We start from the raw sequence: 20769 nt of genomic DNA on the forward strand, positions 1-20769 counted from the left end.
ACCTTTTGCTCAGTTGGCTTCCCGTTCACCCCTGAGGTGGTTTGCCCTGCCCGTTGCTCCCTCTGCTTTGAATTCCTTTGCTAATATCAGAAGCAGTGTTTCCAGGTTTTCACAGTGGACTAAGGACCAGCATCTCTCAAGGAACCTCCCAGGCTGGAGCTGCTTGGGATACCCAGCCTTGTGGACTGAGAAACTACAGGGTTTCTGGCTTAGGTAGTGAGAGACAGCCACTGCAGGACAGGACTGCTGAGGCACCCAGCCTCGGGGATGGAGCAACTACCAGGTTCTCAGCCTCTCATTTATGAGGCAACTGTTGTTACTATTGCAGCACAAACTGACTTAATAAATATTCACTCAGGTCCCATTGGCTCTGTTCTTCTTGACTAACTTAAATACACACACACACACACACACACACACACACACACACACACAAAGCTTTTCAACAACTTTTTGCTGGTGCTAAAAATTCATACATAACAGCCAAGTGTTTACTTTAACTACTAAAGTAATTAAAAGGAACCCTGGACATAAGGAGGGAGAGTTCGGGTCACCAGAGGAGACACTGGACACTGTTCTAATGCTCCCAGTTGGGCTTTCTTATTGCTGGTAGGTGGGCCATGATACTCTCCTACAGAGTAACTGCATGGATGCAAACAACCTCAAACGGAGTCACTCTGAAGCCACAATAGAGTAAATTTAAAAAAGAAAGAAAGAAAGAAAGAAAGAACAACTTAATAAATTTGCTTAAGAGCTTTGACACAAACAAGGGCACTGTACAACCCACAAAATATGAAGCATCTCCACCCTTCAAATACAACATGCATCTGCTCCGTCCTCACCAAGTACAGTTTAGTCTCACTGTGGTCTGCTCTCAGTGAGAAAATATTCAATGATGAAGCTGGAGAGATGGCTCAGAGGTAAGAGGGCCCAAGCTCCTCTCTTAGCACTCTCTTTGGGTGGCTCACTGCTGCCTGTAAATCCAGCTCCAGGAGATCCACCACCCTCCTCTGGCCTTCACTGGAACTGTACATGGAACGCGAGCACACGTGGATATACACATAAATATGAACAAATATTCTTTAAAGTTGTCATTTGTTTTATCAACCATTAGAAAAGATATGAAGAAAAGGATTCCATTCAACAGTGAAACAATACGTTGAAATAAAAATAAATACATTTAGAGAAAATCTGCATTGGAGTATTCCACAACAGACTTGATCACAAATAAGACCATTTGGCCGTCTAATGATCTTGGGTCTTTTCTGGGTTTCTAATTATTAGAATCATTGTCTGTTTCTTGCTGCTCCTCGCTTTGTTTTAGTCACTTAGCTTTTTCTGTGTTAGAAGACTAGTGAGTGCATGTGTCTTCAGGGTTCTCTTACTGTGATGAACACCACAGCCACAGCAACACAGGGATACAAGGGCTTATTTTATTTGCATTTCCATCACTGAGGGAAAGCAGAGCAGGAACTCAAGGCAGGAACCCGAGGCAGAAACTGGAGCAGAGGCCATGGAGGAGTGCTGGGTACTGCTCTGCTCTCTGTGACTTGATCACTTTTGTCTTATACAGCCCAGGGGTGGCCCCGCCCACAGTGGGCTGGCCCCACCCACATCAACCACTAATCAAGAGAATGCTCTACAGACTTGTCTATGGGCCATTCTGATAGAGACAGTTTCTCAAAAAGAGGTCTTTTTCCCAAATAACTCTAGCTTGTAACAAGTTGGCAAAAAAACTAAGGTGCACAACATGTAATTCTTTTCTTTCTGAACTTTCTTCTCCTGCTTAAGATCCTTTTGTTTGTTTGTTTGTTTTAATGGAACACTTCTTGCCGATAAATATAATCCTGTATATATTTATCATCAAGTCTGTAATTTTAGTTATTTGTTATATTAATTTTTAATGGCAAGAACACAAATGAACAAAGAAAGAGAAAGTAAGCCTTGATTATTGATAAAAGTAATATCATATAAATCTATATGTACGTACGTGTTTGCCAGAATGCATGTGTGTATATTCATGCACCACTGTGTGCAATACCTACAAAGGCCAGAAGAGGGCATTAGATCCTCTGGAACTAGAGCTACAGTTAAGTGTGAGCCACGCTATGAGACCTTGTCTAAATAACCAAAAGTAAAAGAAACTAACAAGAAAGAAGCCACACTTTAAAAGAGCATAACAAAAAAGCAAAAGATTAATAGAAAAATGGTCCGGAGCAAAAAGTCCAGCTTAGTTATTTCTTAATGCAAGATGGGTCTTCCCAGGTCAGTTAAGCTAAGTTAGGAGATCCCTCCCAGGGCACGCCCAGCTCTGACCTAGTCAAGAGAATCTTCCTAGGCGTACTCAGAGGCTCATCTGCTTGGTCAGCCCAGATCCTGTCAGAATTAACAGTCATAGCAGCTAAGAGGGAATTATAATCAAACACCAGTTTGACAAAAAAGACTGAAAGCTGAGCCAAGGACAGACACCCCCTGATTCACCACGTCCCTACCGTAAGCCCTGATTTTCCCTGAGATGTTTCTGACTTGTAAATGCCTATCACTCCACTTGCCATCTAATCAAAGCCACAGCAAACACCTGGGGGGGGGGGTCAAATGACCAAGACAAAGAGATAGTCAGTGTGAGCTTTTCCCAGTGTGGCATCACTTTCTGTGTCTGTGGTTATATTGCTTACTTTACTGTTGTTGAGAAGAAAGAAGAAGGAAAAAACCTTATGACCAAAACAACATATAGAAGAGTTTATTTTGACATGTGGTTCCAGCGGGTTCGATGAGTCCATAATGACAGGCACAGACAGCATTGCGCCAAGCAGCAGGTATGGCAGCGGCAGAAACAGGAAGGTGAGGGCTCACATTTTCAGCTGCAAGCAAAAAGCAGAGAGAGAGAACTGGAAATGCTGCCAGTCTTTAAACTCTCGAAACCTGCCTCTGGTGACACATTTCATACAACGGGGCCACACCTCCTAAACCTTTCCAAACAGCGTGGTGAACCAGGGACCCTGTTCAAATACAGGAGCCTGTGGGGGACATTTCCATTCAATCCACAGCAATGATCGTCTTTTGGTTGCTTATGCGGGTCAGCATCTCTGTTGCCTTTGGAATTCTGAGCACTTTTCTCCCCCTCCTCCTCCTCCTCCTCTTCCTCCTCCTCCTCCTCCTCCTCCTCCCAACCCCTTGTTTTAATCATGTCTAGCCCCTTCTCTTTCTACTTTGAGAGCAGGTGGCACGATTTGCTCCCACTATGACCTTTGTAAATCTTGTCATGACACAGATTTGGGTTTTTTGTTGTTGTTGTTGTTTTTGTTTTTTCATTGTCATTGTTCTGTGTATTCTCACCGCTGGGATATAAACTCCAGGAGGACAGGAACTGTCTGCCTTTCTCCAGTATGCTCTCAACACCTCATAGGCACAAAACAGAGAAGCGCAAGGAGTGGGGAAACACACACACTAGCTCGGTGTTCCAGATACTCTAGGAAGCTTAGTCAATCTATCCAAATGACACCGTTTTAGATGGACGTGGTGTACATGCTCGCAATCTTAGCCTTCAGGAAGCTGATACAGAGGATCTTAAGTTCAAGGCCAGCCTGGGCTATGTCACCAGACTGTCTCTAAGTAAACAAAATACAGAATCCTAAATCCTCTTTCTTGACTACAGTCTCCATAGTCAGATTTCAATGTGTCCTATCAAGATTGGAAAGGGGCTGAGGCCCAGAGGCTCACAATGTGCTCCACACAGCCCTCCACAGTGTAAGGCATACAATAACTATAACCAATGTGGGACTCAGGGAAATCACACAAGGGAACACTCTCTAGTGGCTTTGATGCACGGCTGCTTGGAGGTCCACCACTCCAGGCGCATTACCCCAGATGTGCCTTACAACTTTCTTCCGTAGCAGCCAGATCTGCCAGCCAATCCGACGCAGTCCCTGGGCCTCACTTGTAGGTGCCTCTCTTTCTCATTAAAACTTTCTTAATCTTCAATCTTCTTTTTCTGTATCACAGAGACCTTCAATAATTAACCATAATGAAATATTCTATTTGAAGAGGTGCTAAAAAGGTAAAGTTACTTTTAACAAGTAATTTAGAATTGAATGTTTTGGGTTTTTTTTTTTTTTTTTTTTTTTTTTTTTTTTTTTTTTTTTTTTTTTTTAAATCATCGGTGTAGAATGTCATTCTCACCATGGACCTGAAAGCTGGGCCCTTAGATGAAATGTTTGGAAAAAGCCTGTTCACACCCAACCTACAAAGTGACCATCATTAACTGCTCATAACGTTTTTCAATACTCTTTCCTCTCTGCCGTACATAGTCTGCTTTCTGTTGCTGTCTGACCAAAAGCAACATGGGAAGGAAAAGTGTTTTATTTCAGCTTCCGCTTCCTTCACCGTTGGTCTGTGACAGTAGGGCTTACTTCCATATCAATTAGCAATGAAGAAAATGCCCCCAGGCCAATCTAGTGGAGGCCACACCCCAATCCAAGCTCCCTGCTCACAGGTGTGCCAAGCTGACAACCAAGATTAGCCATCAGACTCTTACTAAACAAGAAGGAAGGATGGTGCCATAGAGCCAGAAGTGAGGGGGACAAGTTAAAGTGTTTAAAGTACTTTGTATTCTTTTTTTAAGGCATGAAATTCCTCCAGGGTCTCTGGCTTTGGATAAACGTTCTGGACAGTTCTAAGTGAAGTTGTCCCCAGGAGTTCAGCCTGAGCACCAATCACTGACTAAAGCCATGTCCTCTCCAGTCTTAGGGTTGAAGGGAGTCTGGGAAGTTAGGGTTTTTAACTGAAATTATTTCTGGAAAAGTAGCAGACTGTGAAACTATTAAATAATCATTTGTAGTGTGTCAGGATTAAAACATACTGAATTATAATCACAAATAGGTTGTCATGGGGGGTAGGGGGGAATTGAAGGCAAATGTGTCCTCTAAAGTACACACTGCCCTCCAACTAAGTTAACTTCTGTTAAGCAAAGTTCTTTTTGGGAAGCCAATGACTAGCAATACCCAGAGTGACATGAAAGGAAAAGATAAAGAGCAATCAAAGAAGCTTAAGGTCGGGGTCTGGCGAAGGGTCTGTAGGTGACATGTCAGGCCTCGAAACAAGCCAAGAAGCAGCCCAAGGAGATGGATGAGGAAGGGAAGGGTTTCCAGCAGAGACAGAAAAAGAAGCAGAAGCCAAGGCCTCAGGGAAGGGCCCCCTGGCCAGAGGTGGAATTAAGAGATCTGGCAGAAAGTAAGGTGTTCCTCATACCTGAGGTGACGGTGACCCTCTTCCACTCCTATGTAAACATCTGGATTCCCTGCCGTAACATCTTTGCCACCTACAGCTAGAATGAAGTGTGATCCTGGAGCCTATTGCACATTGTAGTAAACTTTTGTAATAAAATAAAATAAGTACAAAAAGAAATAGCACACCTGTAATCTCAGCACTCAGGGAGGCAGAGGCAGGGGGATCTCTGTGAGTTTGAGGCCAGCCTGGTCTATAAAGTGAGTCCAGGACAGTCATGGCTACATAGAAAAACCCTGTCTCAAAACAAAACAAAACAAAAGAAATAACAACAATAAACAAAATAACCCCCCAAACCAAAACAAAACAAAAGATGTAGAATTGTATAATCAAAGTCTATCATCTCTGTTGGCGTCTGTTTTGTACTGTGAGCCCTGGTAGCTGTGTCTACTTGAAAGATTAATTAGATTAGGCACGCTGATGAAAGCAATAAGAACATGGCAGATGGCCAGTTGTTCAGGAGAATGCCTCCTACCTGCACGCTCCACCTCCCCGTGAGTCTGCAAAGCTTTCCTTTTGATCCTGCCATTCTGTGAGCCTCTTGAGCTTGGATTACAAAGCCCTTAGCAACTGCTCCTCTCATAATGCTGCTGCATAAACGGCCCTTAACACAGAGGCAGTGGTGATGCAGGCTGTGGATCTCAGCATCCAGGAGGTGGAGGCAGGAAATCCAAACTTCAAGCACTGCTTCGAACTACTTAGGGAGTTCGGGGCCAGCCTGGGCTACAGGACACTCTGTGTGTCTGTGTCTGTGTGTGTGTTTGTCTGTGTGTGTGATTTAGTCTCTGAGGAGCACAATTTCCCCTTTTTTCTCTAAAAACTAATATCTAAGAAACTTGTCTTTGTCTTGAATAGGGAGTTTTCCCCACAGGCATATTCCTGTGAAAGTGAAGAAGTCTCACACTCTTCAGCGTCTGATGTAGTAACTCCCTTTCTTAGAATGAGCAACCTACAAAGGATGTATATTTTCCCATAAAGGAGTTCCAGGACTGTTGTGGACATAACCATGTTTTTGTTTTGATCCCAAGTGTGGGATGGGAACCAGACTTGTGAGAGAACAGGTGATGTTTATCTACTAGAAGACCTCGTTCAGGGGGTGGGTGGGGGGGGCAGGGAGGGCTTGGTTTTTGCTAGCTGAAACAGACTCTGAGAGGAGATATATATAAGTCCAAAATAGGAGGTGGGGGCTTTTTGGGTCTTGGTATGTTTGGATGTTCATCACTCCACTTCAAGACACTCCTAGAGAGACCTCTCCAGAGAAACACTTTGGGGCACTGGTTGGGCTGCTGTTCCAGGTTCCTGCACCAACTTTGGTGGAATTGCTGGTCTGCTGAAATCCTGCTGACTACACCGGGGGAATTGCTCCCAGGAACTGAGTCCTAAAAGATCTACTTCTCCTGTTCCCGTTAACCTCTTTTCTCTCCTACTTGGGTAGGTGGGTTGGAAGGGAGGTATAAGCACTAAAGCACCTCAAATAAACTAGTTTTGGAAAAAGTCAAAGCCTACACAGGACTGAGATGTAGGTCGGTTGGTAGCATGTTTGGGCTTGATCCTCAGCACCACATAAGTTGATTATGGTGGCACTTGCCTGTAACTCCAGACAGGCAGATATAGGAAATTCAGAAGTTCAAAGTCACCCTCAGCTACGTAACCAGCTTGAGACAAGACTGAGTTATACCACACCCTGTCTCAAAAAGAAAAGAATTGCCCAAATTTTTTGCCCAGATTTTTTTTTTCATCTTGTTTTTAATATGGCTAGGGTTTGAAAGAATTGTTTATTGGCCTGTAAGGCTGCATTTCTCTTCAGTGGCCACACCTATGAAGACAATCAGGCTGCCAGGCCATTGCGGAGGAGAGACCATCATGATTTTGAATGACTAACCATTATACACAGTCAAAATTGCCTTGGGCTATCTTTTCTTTTCTTCTTTCTTTCTTTCTTCTAATTTTGCCTCAGTTTTATTTGTAAAAACAGCATAGGACACTGGTCATCTGTAAATAACGTGTAGGTAGGAGTGTCACACCAGTCCATCGGTCTCGACATTGGCAGATAGAAGCCTTTTCTATGGGGCCTTCGCAGGAGCCTGGGCACCTTTGGGAGCCTGAGCTGGCCCTGAAGCTTGGGCCTTAGCTGGATCTCTTGGTATGGCAATGAAAGAAAAATGGCTGAGTTTGCGCCTGGGGCCCTTTGGCATTTTGGCTTAATGGCCTGAGGCTTCACTAGGCTTTAATGGCCTCTGCATGGGCACTCATTGCCTTTGCGTTGTTTGCCTGCGTCTTCTCCAGGATGCTCCTGCTGCACTTCTTGGCAAAGCACATCTTCCTCGGGAGCCTGGGGTCATATCTTTGTGATCAGGGTTTCTTGATGCCACTTCTGTGCCATTTGTGGAGCTGGTTGTGTGTGGTGTGCTTCCTGGACTTGGCTGTGTCTACACGGTAACCCACACCTCCCGCAGCCCCTGGGACTGGAAGAGAAAGCCTTGGGCTATCTTTAAGAAAAATAGCTACTTGCTTTTCTGATTGAGTATTCTTTTTTAAATGCCTTCTGCATTATGTAGAAGCTACTAATGGGTATGGAGTCCACAGATACGTGACATCACTGCCATTTGATGTAAGCTCTCATATCTGACACTTGCCTCCAGCTTAACATTCTAGAGACTGTCAAGAAACCCCTTGGAATGTGCCACTAAGCTTGGTAGGTCTCCAGCCTTGACCAACTCTAAAGCTAAGGCTCTTTGGTAGCCGCTGAACTCTATAATAGCGGTCCTCACTTTGCTGTTGCCTGCCTACCTAAAGCCCTCCACAAATGTACTTGCTGTGTATATTGATTTATGGTCTTCTTTGTTCTGTGGTTATGAAAGTTTATATATATATATTTCAGAGAATGTCATCTTGAGCCACTTGGATATGGCTCAGAATAAATCATTTGTTTGCTTTAAAATGGGATTCTTGTATATAGAGAGGGCTTATTGATTTACACACACACACACACACACACACACACACACGCGCGCGCGCGCGCGCGCTTTCAAATATAGGTTCTCTATACATGTGGCATTTGTCTTTCTGAGTCTGGCATATTTATTTCACTTAACATAATGATTTGCAAGTCCATCATTTTTCCTGAAAATATCATTTCATTTATCTTTATGGCTGCATAAAAAAAAATTCCATTGAGTGTGTGTTAGCACACATTCTTTGTTCATTCTTTTTTTGATGTACATCCAGGTTCACTCCATTTCCTGGCTGTTGTGAATAGTGTAGCAACAAACACAGATGTGCAAGACTCTCTGACAAGGCTCACTGCTGAAACTAAGGAGTCCAGATAAAGGTCTGGATAAGTAAAAGCACGTCATCTCAGATCCAGCCATCTGTGCCCCCTCCTTTCTGTGTGTCCATCTCTGTCTCTCTCTTTGTGTCTCTCTGTCTCTGTGTCTCTGACACACACACACACACACACACACACACACACACACACACACACCCCACTGTAGTTAGGGAACAGAGTAGAGTGTAGCACACTCCTAATTAGTGATCAAACTCCTGGGAGCTGAGGAGCTGCTCTCCCAATAGACAGCTATTTTTAAAATATATCTCTTTGAAAACAACAGCATGATTAATCCCATTATTCCTACTTAAATACCTTATGTAGAAACAGCCATGCACTGTGGGCAATTATTAAAAATGCTTTATTATGTATAATTTGTACATGCTTCAATTTGTGTTGCCTAGGGTAATTTATTTTCCAGGTTGTGATGTCATCTACCAAAATTAACTAGGTCTAATTTTCATTCTGACATGCCACATTCAAAAATACAGTTTTAAAGCGAAGTTCCTCTCCTCTTCTTCCCAAAAAGGTTCACAAGAATGTGTCAGATGAATAAAACGAGAAAAGAATACTTTGCACACATACCGACACCATGCAAGGCAGTATCCTTCACGCAATAACGTCAGATCTTTTATTTTGAAACAGCAGGGACCGAGCCCATTCACCCTGGAAGGGGAATGCAAACTTTATTGTTGCTAAAGCCAGGATAAAGGAGTGTTCCTTTGGGGGAAAAAGGGAATGTGGGAACTTAAGGTGGAGGCGGTCACGTCTTCATAAGCACTTCAAGAGGAAGGAATTGCAGGAAGTTCCTCGGGGACAGTCACACAGCTTCCCGATCCTGGCCCCTTTCCGCACTGCACACTGCTCTCCGGCATCACACTGTCAACAACACAACTGGTGGTTACTGTGGTCCCACGGGAGCATCCTTTTGAAAGAAACGACCAAACCACTACCGTCACCTCAGGTCTAAGCAGTCAGATCCTAAACTTAGGTCGTCTCAGGCTTAAAATGTCAGAAAGAGAGGATATTTAAAGGGAGAATTTTAAATGATTGATCCCTTCCTATGTTCTTCTGCCTTTGAGAGAGACCACATTTTCAGCTTCCTTTTTTTTTTAATCTAAAGAGGAAAAAACCCCACCCAGATCCTTGCATCTAAGAAATCTACATTATACATTTCCATAACCTTTGTTTTCTACTTTCCCACTTCCTCACCCAAAGAAGGCAAAGAGTAGGTCTCTCCCACCTCTCTCTCCCTCTCTCTCTCCTCCTCTCTCTCTCTCTCTCTCTCTCTCTCTCTCTCTCTCTCTCTCTCTCTCTCTCTCTCTCTGCTACAAGGAAGGTGACTGGTCCTGAAAACTTTTTATCACAGGATTTAAAAAATAAAACAACGAAGTGGGAAGAGAGAGGAATTGTCTCCTAGTGCTCTAGAAGGAATTAGGGAGAGCTGAATAGGCTCGTGCAACTGAGATGTTTCAGGAAATACTCCCACTTGGGTCCTAGGACTGTCTCCTGGCTCTAATTGCCTGTTTTCCTTTACTCTTAGAGACCAAGGGAGGGAGGGGTGAGGGGAGAAGCCAAGAGGACGCCCCAGAAGAAGGTATCACCGAGCTGCTCCGCCACCTGCTAGAGTAAAGACCATGTGACAGATTCATGTCTCTTCTCCCGGAAAAGTAAGAGAAGGGTGACCCAGAGCCTTACCATGGGGACTTGGCCATACTTCTTCTCGTAGATCGGAATACGTTTACTCTTGAGCTTCTTCAGCACTTCCTGCAGCGCTTCAATCTGCAACACAGCGCCGGGAGCCCGAAGTTGCCGCCTTGGCTGCGAGCCCAGCGCAGGTGCTCACTTTCAGCCCAGTTAGAAGGAGCCCGGGACACCCAGCGGCGGGGCGGCGGACTTGGGGCGGGGGAGGGGCGGGGGCATGGAAATAAGGGTGAATAGACACTGAGGGAAAGCGAAGTCCCTGGTCCTGACCTCATCTTCCAGAGCCTTGAAGGTGCACAGTGCCCAGAACTGCCACAACCAGGGATTCGCTCGACAGGCAACCCATAGCCCGTGAACTGAAATATCTTTGTCTGGTAGAGGGTATCCAGGCTTTTTTCCCCCGGTTCAAGGGCTCTGCCCTCTGGGATGGGACTAAGGTGGAGGAAGGACGCATGCAAAGCCAGGGCCCCGCGCCAGCCCAGGAGAAACCCGAAGCGAGAGAAATACTGACCAGCTCTTTCTCATGGGACGCATCCTCCGTGGCAGAGTAGATGTCCAGAGCTCGGGGCTGCAGCTCGGCATCCTCCTGGGCACCGACACCCAGCAAAGGTAGCAGCAGCAGCAGGGCGGCGCCCAGGACGGGCAGCAGCCTCAGGCGGGAGTTCTCCATGGTGCTGGACCTCGTCGCTACTGGGGCACTGCTCTCTCCCGCTTCTTATAGCGGGCTGAACTGGGTGCCGGGAAGAGGGAGGGGGCGAGGAAGGACGGGGGTGTGGAGGAGGGCCCGGGTCAGCCGTCTGTAGGCAGCGCTTCGCTGCCGTTTGACGTCAATGCCCGCCGGGCTCCGGGAGCCCGGGAACGAGGCTCTGCGCACAGATGGGCTAAAGCGCAGAGGACCCTGTGCCCCCAAATACTGTCAGCCCCGGGGCCAAAGACGCTCCCCGAGGGGCCAGAGCTGAGACTGAGGGGCAAAAGGTGAGGGGTACCGAGCAGGAGGGCCCGCGAAATGGAAAATGTCTTCGGGGCGATGAACCGGCAGAAGAGTTGCTTCTCCTAGCTTAGCCATGGTAGATGCACGAGAGTCCTGCTCACAGGCTCTGCCTAACCTCTCTCATCCCCGCAAGCCCAGGGCGTGGTAGCAAGAAGGATGTATTGATGCCAGTAGACTCACCTGCTGAGCACAATCCTAGGCGAGCTAGAGTGTGAGGGAGGCAATCAGCATACTAGGGAGGTTGTGTCCTCTGCCCGGGAGCTCTGTGGAAGCTGTGTGATGTCAATAACCTGGAAAGAAAAAATAGAATAATCCGGCTCAGGAACGGAGCGGGAGCCAGAGAGCCGGACCTGGTTCCAGTCCTGGTCCAGCCACTTCCAAACTCTGTACCTTAGAACAAAGCTAACGTTTCTGAGGGGCCTGACAGATGGCTCAACGATTAAGAGCACATACTGTTCTTACAAATCCTGAGTTCAGTTCCTAGTACCACAGGTACCTGCACTCGTGTGCACATACGTAGACATATACGAATAAGTAAAGCTAAAATAACATTTTATTTTTGAAGAACATCTGCCTCTGTTTTGAAAGAACGTACCTCATAGTCGCTGGCTGGAGTAACAGCTCCTGTGTGCAAAGTTCCTTCCAAGGACTGTGTGTTCCTCGTCTCAACTTTAACTCAGGGCAAGTTTAACCATCCACAGAACTTATCTTTCCTATTCCCACAAAATAAAGGTGTGGGATAAAATGCAGCTTCCTGATTCTGGAACGATCTCAAGAGATTAGAAGGAGATGGCTCAGTGGTTAAGAGCACCGCCTGCTCTTCCAAAGGTCCCGAGTTCAATTCCCAGCAACCACATGGTGGGTCAAAACCATCTATAATGTAATCTGATGCCCTCTTCTGGCCTACAAGCAGACAACACTGTATACAAAAATAAAATCTTGAGAGAGAGAGAGAGAGAGAGAGAGAGAGAGAGAGAGAGAGAGAGAGACAGAGAGAGAGGGAGGGAGGGAGGGAAAGGGAGAGAGAGAGACAGAGAGAGAGAGAGAGACAGAGAGACAGAGAAAGATCAAAAGCCAACTGTGAGTTAGGAAGGATCTTATACCCTTGAGTGCAAGTAAAAGGCCCTGTGGAGGTGATGCTTCCCCACTTGGACCTAGAAGTGATCCCATGTGCTTATTGACCTGGCTTCTTTCATCATACCCTCTTCGCTTCAACTGCTCCTAAATTCATCCACTCTTCCTCACCCCTTTTACCACACCACAATCCTGGTCAGCTCCCGCAGCATGCTTACTGTCGGTGTCTGAACGCCCACCTCTTTTCTTGCCTTCTTCTAATCTACAGTTCATCACTAGGCATAGTGTTGTATCTTAAAACACACTAGTGGCTTGTCAGTAGGAATCTGCCACCCTCACTCTTCTCTGCAAGCTATTGCGTTATCTGCACCTCAGCCCCTTGCAGCAGAGATCCTTCGTCTCCACCCTTGCTGGCCTTTGTGATCCTCTTAAAGCCAATCTTTTCCTACTCTGATGGCTTTGTGTTTACTTTGTCTGAAAATGTCTCCCTGGGTCATTAATTGGCTCACTGTTTCTTGTGACATAAATCTCAACTTGTGTATTTCCATGGCTGCTCAGTCTAAGGCATCTTTCTATTTATTCTCCAGCAATCTTATTGATTAACACATGATATGTATCAACTGAAACAGCTAATACAGAATAGGTATCTTTCAACTGATAGTTTTCTTCAACAATCAAGTTTTTCATTATCAATCAAATGTGCATTTGGGTGAAATCCAAAAAGTAAGATCTCTTCTGATAAATAGCATGCATCTGATATTTTCCTCAGGGGTTAGTTCCAACCTGAAACTGTGTCTAACATCTCTCCCAAAGCTCTGCTTTTCACATATGCCTTTTTAATTCTGCAGGAATTTCAACAGCAGCTCATTTCACCGTTTAAACCTTACACAGATGCAATGACACTCACTGCAAAAAGTCTCCAGTGAATCAAAAAGCAGTCTACATTTCAGAAGAAAAATAACTCTAAATAGCTGCTTAGCTCATCTTTCCACAAGGATGTGAACTCCACCAGTGTAATGAATGCTATCTCTCAAATTTTGTCCCCAAGCACAAGTAATGGCTGTCCATTTGTGTCATTTATACCAAGGAAGCAACTCAAACATTCAGGTCCTGATGATGCTCAGCTGATGTCCTCATGGTCACTTAAGGAAAATGGCACCTGTAGTTGAATGGTCTGGGGAGAGGCTCTTGAGTCATCCTGTGCAGCAAGTCAGGCATATCTGGGTCATTTCCAAACTACAGTCTCTCACTTTTGAGCACAATGACCTTCTACGACCATGGCTCTCAACCTTCCTAATGCTGCAGCCCTTTAATACAGGTCCTCATGTTGTGGTGATCCCCCAACCATAAGATTATTTTCATTGCTACTTCATAAATGTAATTTTGCTACCGTTATGAATCATAATGCAAATGTCTGTGTTTTCCAACCATCTTAGGAGACCCCTGTGAAGGGGTCATTCGACCCCCAGGTTGAGAACCCCTGTTCTAGAGTCTCTTGACAAAGCTCTATATGGTAAATCTTGGGCAATGTTCTTACAAAAAATATTTATGTTGATTTGACCAGAGAAGGAAAAAAGAATGATATGTTCTGTGTCCTTTGTATCATGCCATCGCGACAGCTAATACATTTTGACTTTTTAATGACTCCATTAAAAGGGTAAAAGGCACTCTTGATACCCAAAATCTGTACATTACAGTAATAATTGGGGATGGTTAAGAGTCTCAGCATGTAAAGGGACTTACCAAGGAACCCTGGTGATCTGAATTCAATCCCTGAAACTACATAAAGATGAAAGAAGGAAAATGATTCCACAACACTGTCCTATATGTGCATTATGGTGCATGTTCCTGCACACATCACATATGCAAAAATACAAAATAATAATAATTCCTTTTTTTTTACTATTTCATGATAAGTATCAGGATGAGTTTATTGGATTTGTTTAAACATATCTTTATATTTAAAAGAGGTAACCTGAATTGTGCAATGTCCCGCTTAAAACCCTTGAAGCAATTAAAATTTTCTTAGACTAAACTATAATTTTTTAAACCAAGGCTCATAAGTCCACTTAAAATTTGGCTCTGTCTTCTTCAGCATTAGCGCCCAACACTCCTTTCCTCCCTCACTGTATTCAGGCCACACTGACTTCTTCTTTATTCCTATAATAAAACAATTCCTTTCTCAGCTCAAAGTAATCCAAAGAGGAAAAAGATAGCATTTAAATTGTGTTGGAGCAAACTCAGATGTGTATAAAATAAATTAACCTCATTTACTCAACACATCATACATTAAAAACTAATTTGAAATAGGCGGCAGACCTAAATTTAAGAACTAAAACTACAACACTACTAGAAAAATCAGTTCCAGAAGAAAAATATTTCTAGAAGGAAATCTTTGTGGACTGAGGTAAAAAGATTTCTTTCACTTTTAAATTAAAATATATTTACATCGTTTCCCCGTCCTCTGCCAACCCCTCTCATATACATCCCTTTAGCTCCCTCTTAAAGTAATATTATCTTTTTCCTTAGTTGTTACAGTTAGATGCTTAGATATATAAATTCAACTTCCATATAGTGTAAGTATATGACTTTAGTGCTGACCATTTGGTGTTGGATAATCAATTTTAAGGGGCTCATCCCTGGGAAGAATGAGTCTTCCCAGTCCCACCTTCAGTTTCCTGTAGTCCTTTGTCTATTAAATAATTTCAGAGTGATCAATAGGATTAATCCCTATTTCTGATCCCAAATATAGAAAAAGAAAGCAGGCCAACACACACACACACACACACACACACACACACACACACACACACACACACACAGGTCCGTAGAGATTTACTGGGGGCCAAACATCCTTAACCGCTGCTGGGATAGAGTACACATGCAGGTGTGCTCACTGAGGCCTCAAGTACAAAGACCTCATTAGCAGAGAGAGCCAGGAAACAAGCACTAGCAAGAGCTGCTTTCTGAGAAGAAATATCAAACTTGGGGTGATGTGTCTTACTCACATCTCTCTCTTACAGTTTGGGGCATTTTAAATAAAAAAAAAAAAATGAATAGTAACCCATCGATTGATCTGTGACTTGTCAAAAAGATGGAGATTGCCTTGGTTGTATAGACTAATTGGTGTTACTCCACGAGACTCCACAGTCCCCAGAGGTGGAATGATAAAATGAGAAGAGGTCACCGCAGAACAAAACATGATAATTATGGCTTCCCCTCAAGCTCCTGTATCTCTCTCCTTTAAATTTTGGGTATTTTCTCTTCCTACACAGCTCATGGCCTGCCAGGTCGCCATACTATCCAAATGTCAGACCATCTAATTATCCACTAACCCTCTCTCCACCCATCCTTCCAATCATGTTTTGCTCAACAGCAAAATGTCATCTCACTAACTTCTTAAATACCTGTTTTTAAGATCTTGTCTTCCCTTGAATCAGCATCACTTCCTCCGAGTTTAAGCGTCACTTTTCTTCTCCTTGGAACATCTGTGTAAGCTCCAAGGTAGCTCCCAGTTCTATTTCAGCACCGTCTACTTTGGGCTCCACCTGCTTCTGGATCAGACTCATTGTCACTGACATTCATCTTCTACTTACCAACCTTCAGCTCATAGCTTTCCAACAGAACCGTTGTGTTCTATGTTCTATCCGGATCACTATCTGGAAGAAAACAATCTGCAAGTGAGGAAGATAAGCATACAGAATAGTTTAGCAGCCTGGGACTCCACTTGGTTTGGGCTATGCACGCATCCCCCTTTCTAATGTTCTGTGAGCACAAATCCCACTCTGAACAGTGCATCTAGCAGGCTGCTAGCAACACACGACCCCCTAGCTGCACTGAACTGCATTAACTCCTGTCTCTGAACAATGAAATAAGATTTCCCTCTCCTTAACTTAGATCTTATCATGTCGGATCAAACTTAGGCATTTCCTATTCAGCCATACTCTAGCTGTATCCAGTATAGAAAATGAAAAAAAAAAAAATCAAACTGGCTTGCGTTGGTTTTGGATGAATGTGCAATAAGGCAAGACTATGTCCTCAAAAAGAACTTTTAGGAAGAATAGTCCATCCTCCCATCTTATATCTATGCATTATTGGATATGCACATGATTCAAACCAGATGCATTATGGAATGGGACATGAACATAGAGGAAATGATTATATAACCTAATATGTCCAACAGAATAGGGAAACACCCAAGCTAGTCCTCTTCGACTCCATAAAAAGAAACCCTAGGCTGTAACCTAGAACCTTTGAGTTCCTTCACCCATGCCCATTGTCACTCGACTGTGTTTCTAACCTGTTGTTCTATTGCTTTGATTTCAGTAAAGTTACCTCGCTGCTTTTGCAAATCTGTATGAGACTTGATTCCAAGCTTTTGCATAAGAGGTCAAGAAACAAGAAATACCAAACACTGACTGCCGATTATGACACTTAGAGCTGGTGCTGCACTGGGAGATGTTGGGGAGGTGGAGAAAGAATTGTGTTTTACAGACACGTTTGAAAAAGCTGAAGCTTTAATGTAAAGTTTTAAGCTTTCAATGCAAAGGGTTTCAACTTGAAGACTGTTGTTAAGAATCTGGGTATCCCAAATGCACAAAGGACTGCTGTCTGCTTGTGAGGACCGAAAAGATGCTCCAGGCCAGCTTTCAATCTTGAGGACCATTGAGTCTGTTATAGACATAAACATCTATAATATATCGTTTTAGTGAGGAGGGGTTAAAAAAAAGAAAGGGGAAGCTCATGGAAGTCAGAGATGAATTGTCTCTGAGGTGAAATTTTTCATGAGCCTCCATAGGCTCGCATATTTGAACACTTGGTCTCCAGGTGGTGGAACTGTTGGGGAAGGATTAGGAGATAATATTTTTGAAGAAGGTGTGCCACTGGGGATAGGTTTGAGGTTTCAAAATATTTGTGCCACTCACAGTGTGCTCGGTTTCCTCTGTGTGGGTCAGGATGTGAGCCGCTCTTCCAGGGCCATGACCTCTTGCCTGCTGCCTTGCACAATGGGTGCCCTAGATTGGTACAGTGGGGTCCATGAGAGATGGAGAAGTGTAATGGGAAACAAGACCATAAAGAAACAGGACAACAACAACAACAACAAAAACCCAGAAGGGCCAGAATAGCAAGCAGTCTGATCTTGGCTCCAGTGAACTGGAGGCAGGAGCGGAAGTATGCAATTGTATGTGTAAGTCACTCGCTAGGCAAGGAGATCCTTGAAGGCAGAGAGAGCATCTAACTGTTTCTGTATTCCCATCATTCATGATAGTGCCTGATCCACAGCTGTGTCGGCCAGCCGAAGTCGGCTGCTAGGAGACGGAAGACAGCCTACAGATAGGAATGAGATGACAGCCCGGTGAAGTGCTCAGGCTACTACAGGTGAGCGGCACAGGCAGCTCAGAAGCACCACCGCGTTGCTGTTTAGAAACAGCATTACCGACCTTACATCTGAGGGGGAGGGGAGGAGGGAATGTGTGGCAGAAGGGCTGAAACTGTTTAACAGCTAGCCAATTTCCAAAGCAAAGTTTCTGAAACACAGACGACGATAGCTTCGCTTAGTGGTTCTTGTGATAACTAAATGCATTTCAGTTTTCAGATTGAAATAGTTCTTCCCCCAAGGCACAAATTGCTGTGTCACTAAGAAGTAATGACTTCAGCCCCATTCCAAGCCTCTGTTCCACTGATTTCCCCTCACCCTCTTTTTCTGTGGGGCAGGGGGCTTTACAGATACTGGGCCTACATCTGAGTCCTGCCCTGGCTCCTCCTCCCACATTCACCATGGTACAATATGGGAAGAAAACCAGGACAAGATGACCCTTGACCAGCAAACCCTAGACTATTTTGATGTCCCGACAAAAGCCACCATTCCTGTGTTGGGCAGAGGTTAGACTTCAGAGACAGCTGAGGTCAGTGTTAAAAACCCACAGTTCTGGGGCTCTCCTGCACTTCCTTCAGAACGCATCCAAATGACGTCTATTGCTTTTGACATAAACTGTAACCTCAAGAGAAACCGAATACCATCTGGCATGATGCAAAGATCACAGAGGGCCTGAGGGCAAAAGTATATTTTATGAGAAAAGGGATCATCAGCTAGACTCTTGTGCATTTTTTAGGGGATCTGGTCTTGACATCTATCTGTTGTGCATCAGCAGTTTAGTGTGGTTCAGGCTTTAGCAATGGGTGGCATCATGACGGCTTGGCTTACCTGTTTAAGAAGGGTCCTGATTTCCACTCCTCATGCAAACACATTGGCTTTCCCATCTCTGCACTTCTCATTGAGCTAACCCCTCTAAGCCCAGGCTGGCAAGACCTCTGCAGTGAATGTGCTAGGGACCATTTCTTTAACTCTTCCCACATATTCAGAAAGCCCTGGCGGCAGGAAGGGCGTTTATCCCTCAGGAAGGTGAGATTAGAGTGGACTTTGAGAAGATGGAAGCCGGGATAACGGCAGGCTTGCCAGAGGTCCTTAACATTTTTTTTTCTCTCCTACTAATTTATTGCTGTGAGACAGTTGGAAGCCCCTGTTCAGCTTATGAACAGGATTGTTCTTTCTAGATAGAAGAAGCTTAAAGAGCTTAGGGGAAGCAAGCCAGCCAATCCGAAAGGTACCAAGGGATGTGTCTTGAAGATGCCACTGATGTGAGAATGCTGTTTTCACTGCACCACTCTAGGGAGGTGACGGTGAATATTATAGTCATAGCAAAACCCTCAGTTTCTCTGATTGCCTCCGGCCCTCTTAATTTTTGACCTTGCTCTAGGAAAGTCAGCTCTTCAGTCACACTCTGCTCTCTCAGGCTCTGGGACCTCTACATCTACGCTTATGAACTGTGAGCTGGCCCTTCTTTCTCTGTAAATCACAGTCAGTGATGACCATGCCTCTGACCCAATGCATGACAATATGGTACAATATGCTTGGTTCCTGGTGGCGTCCCTGAAGAAGATTACATTTTGGTGGCTCCATTGAAACTCCTTTGTGCTAGCTTTGGCCATCAAAATACAGTCAAACTGTAATGTCCATCGTAGCTGCAACTTGTCATGCATGGTTTGAGCTTGCTGAGAAGTCGGTTCTGGATGCTCGGTTGTTTCCCGCGCACGCGCGCACGCACACACACACACACACACACACACACACACACACACACACACACACACATCCCTAACCCCCGCCTCACCATTTCACACCCAAGCGTGTTTGTCTGAAAGTATCCTGTGAGGCCCCTTGTCCACGGATGGGTTAGTCCCCCGAACTGTGTGACATAGAGGGAAGAGAGCCGCAGAACAGCCAGAGAGTAACAACATTGTGTCCTGGAGAGCAGCTAGAAGGTGAAGAGTTTCCAAGCCTTTTTATCCCGTGATACATGAGTGTTGGCAGGGGGAACCGGAAGCTGAGGGTCAGACACCGGAAGTTTGTCTTTGGAGAGACAGCAGAACTGGCAACTCCAGCTAGCTGCCTCAACTTCCCCAGTCAGTTTCGGCTGTGTGTTTGGGGCCTCCTGATTTGATGGTGCTGCTTTCGTTTGCTCTGTCAATCAGGGTACTCCAGTCATTTCTCCTGGGTGTTGTGATGCTTTGCTTGCTATCTGTCATTTTTATCTCTGTCATTTAGTGTTTATTTTTCATACTTTTGATTTGTTTGTTTGTTTGTTTTTTGAGATAGGATTTCTCAGTGTCACCCTGGCTGTCCTGGATTGGCTTTGTTGAACAGACTGTCCTCAAACTCACAGAGATCCACCTGCCTCTGCCTCCCAAGTGCTAGGATTAAAGGCATGCACCACCACTGCCGGGCTTGTACTTTTGATTTTTACCAGGTCTTTTTTTTTTTTTTAAGATTTATTTATTTATTATGTATACAGTGTTCTGCCTACATGTATGCCTGCCTGCCAGAAGAGGCCACCAGATGTCATTACAGATGGTTGTAAGCCACCATATGGTTGCTAGGAATTGAACTCAGGACCTCTGGAAGAGCAGTCAGTGCTCTTAACCGCTGAGCCATCTCTCCAGCCCATGTACTTTTGATTTTTACATATTTTTTTCAAAACCCAAAGTACAGCTGTGAATGTACACCATTCACAAGACAATGACGTGTCCTCCCACGGAGAGGCTTCCGAAACCAAAGAACACATAGCCCTGGTCGTTCCCCTCTTCTTCCTGGGGTATATCTGTAATGTTCTGGGTAAGGGCAGCTTTGTCAGTCTGAATTCTGGAGTATGGTAAAGGGAAAACACCAAGCTACAACGAACTGTCAATGGGCATGTATTATAAATAAAGAATAAAGTTTTTGGGGATATGAGCCACTGAGATTTGGGGGGGGCGTCATTTATTGTTGCAGAATAATTTAACCTGGCTAACACAGAGAGACATGTTATCTGCTAACCTATTTCATAGACAA

General features: G+C 44.6%; 2 protein-coding genes across 2 annotated transcripts in view; one reads left to right on the forward strand and one right to left on the reverse strand.

Annotated features, from left to right (window-relative positions):
* The window catches only part of Taf9 (TATA-box binding protein associated factor 9), a 720252-nt gene that overhangs the window by 25864 nt on the left and 673619 nt on the right, over positions 1-20769 (forward strand). The gene's annotated exons all lie outside the window — the stretch shown is intronic.
* On the reverse strand, positions 9339-11199 carry Cartpt (CART prepropeptide). The gene is made up of 3 exons (XM_051172462.1): positions 10827-11199; positions 10310-10432; positions 9339-9490 (listed from the first exon to the last, which is right to left on the reverse strand). The coding sequence occupies exons 1-3, from the start codon at positions 10983-10985 to the stop codon at positions 9383-9385; spliced, it is 390 nt and encodes a 129-aa protein (XP_051028419.1). The 5' UTR covers positions 10986-11199; the 3' UTR covers positions 9339-9382.

Source organism: Acomys russatus, chromosome 30, assembly GCF_903995435.1.
Source record: "Acomys russatus chromosome 30, mAcoRus1.1, whole genome shotgun sequence".
Taxonomy (NCBI): Eukaryota; Metazoa; Chordata; class Mammalia; order Rodentia; family Muridae; genus Acomys; species Acomys russatus.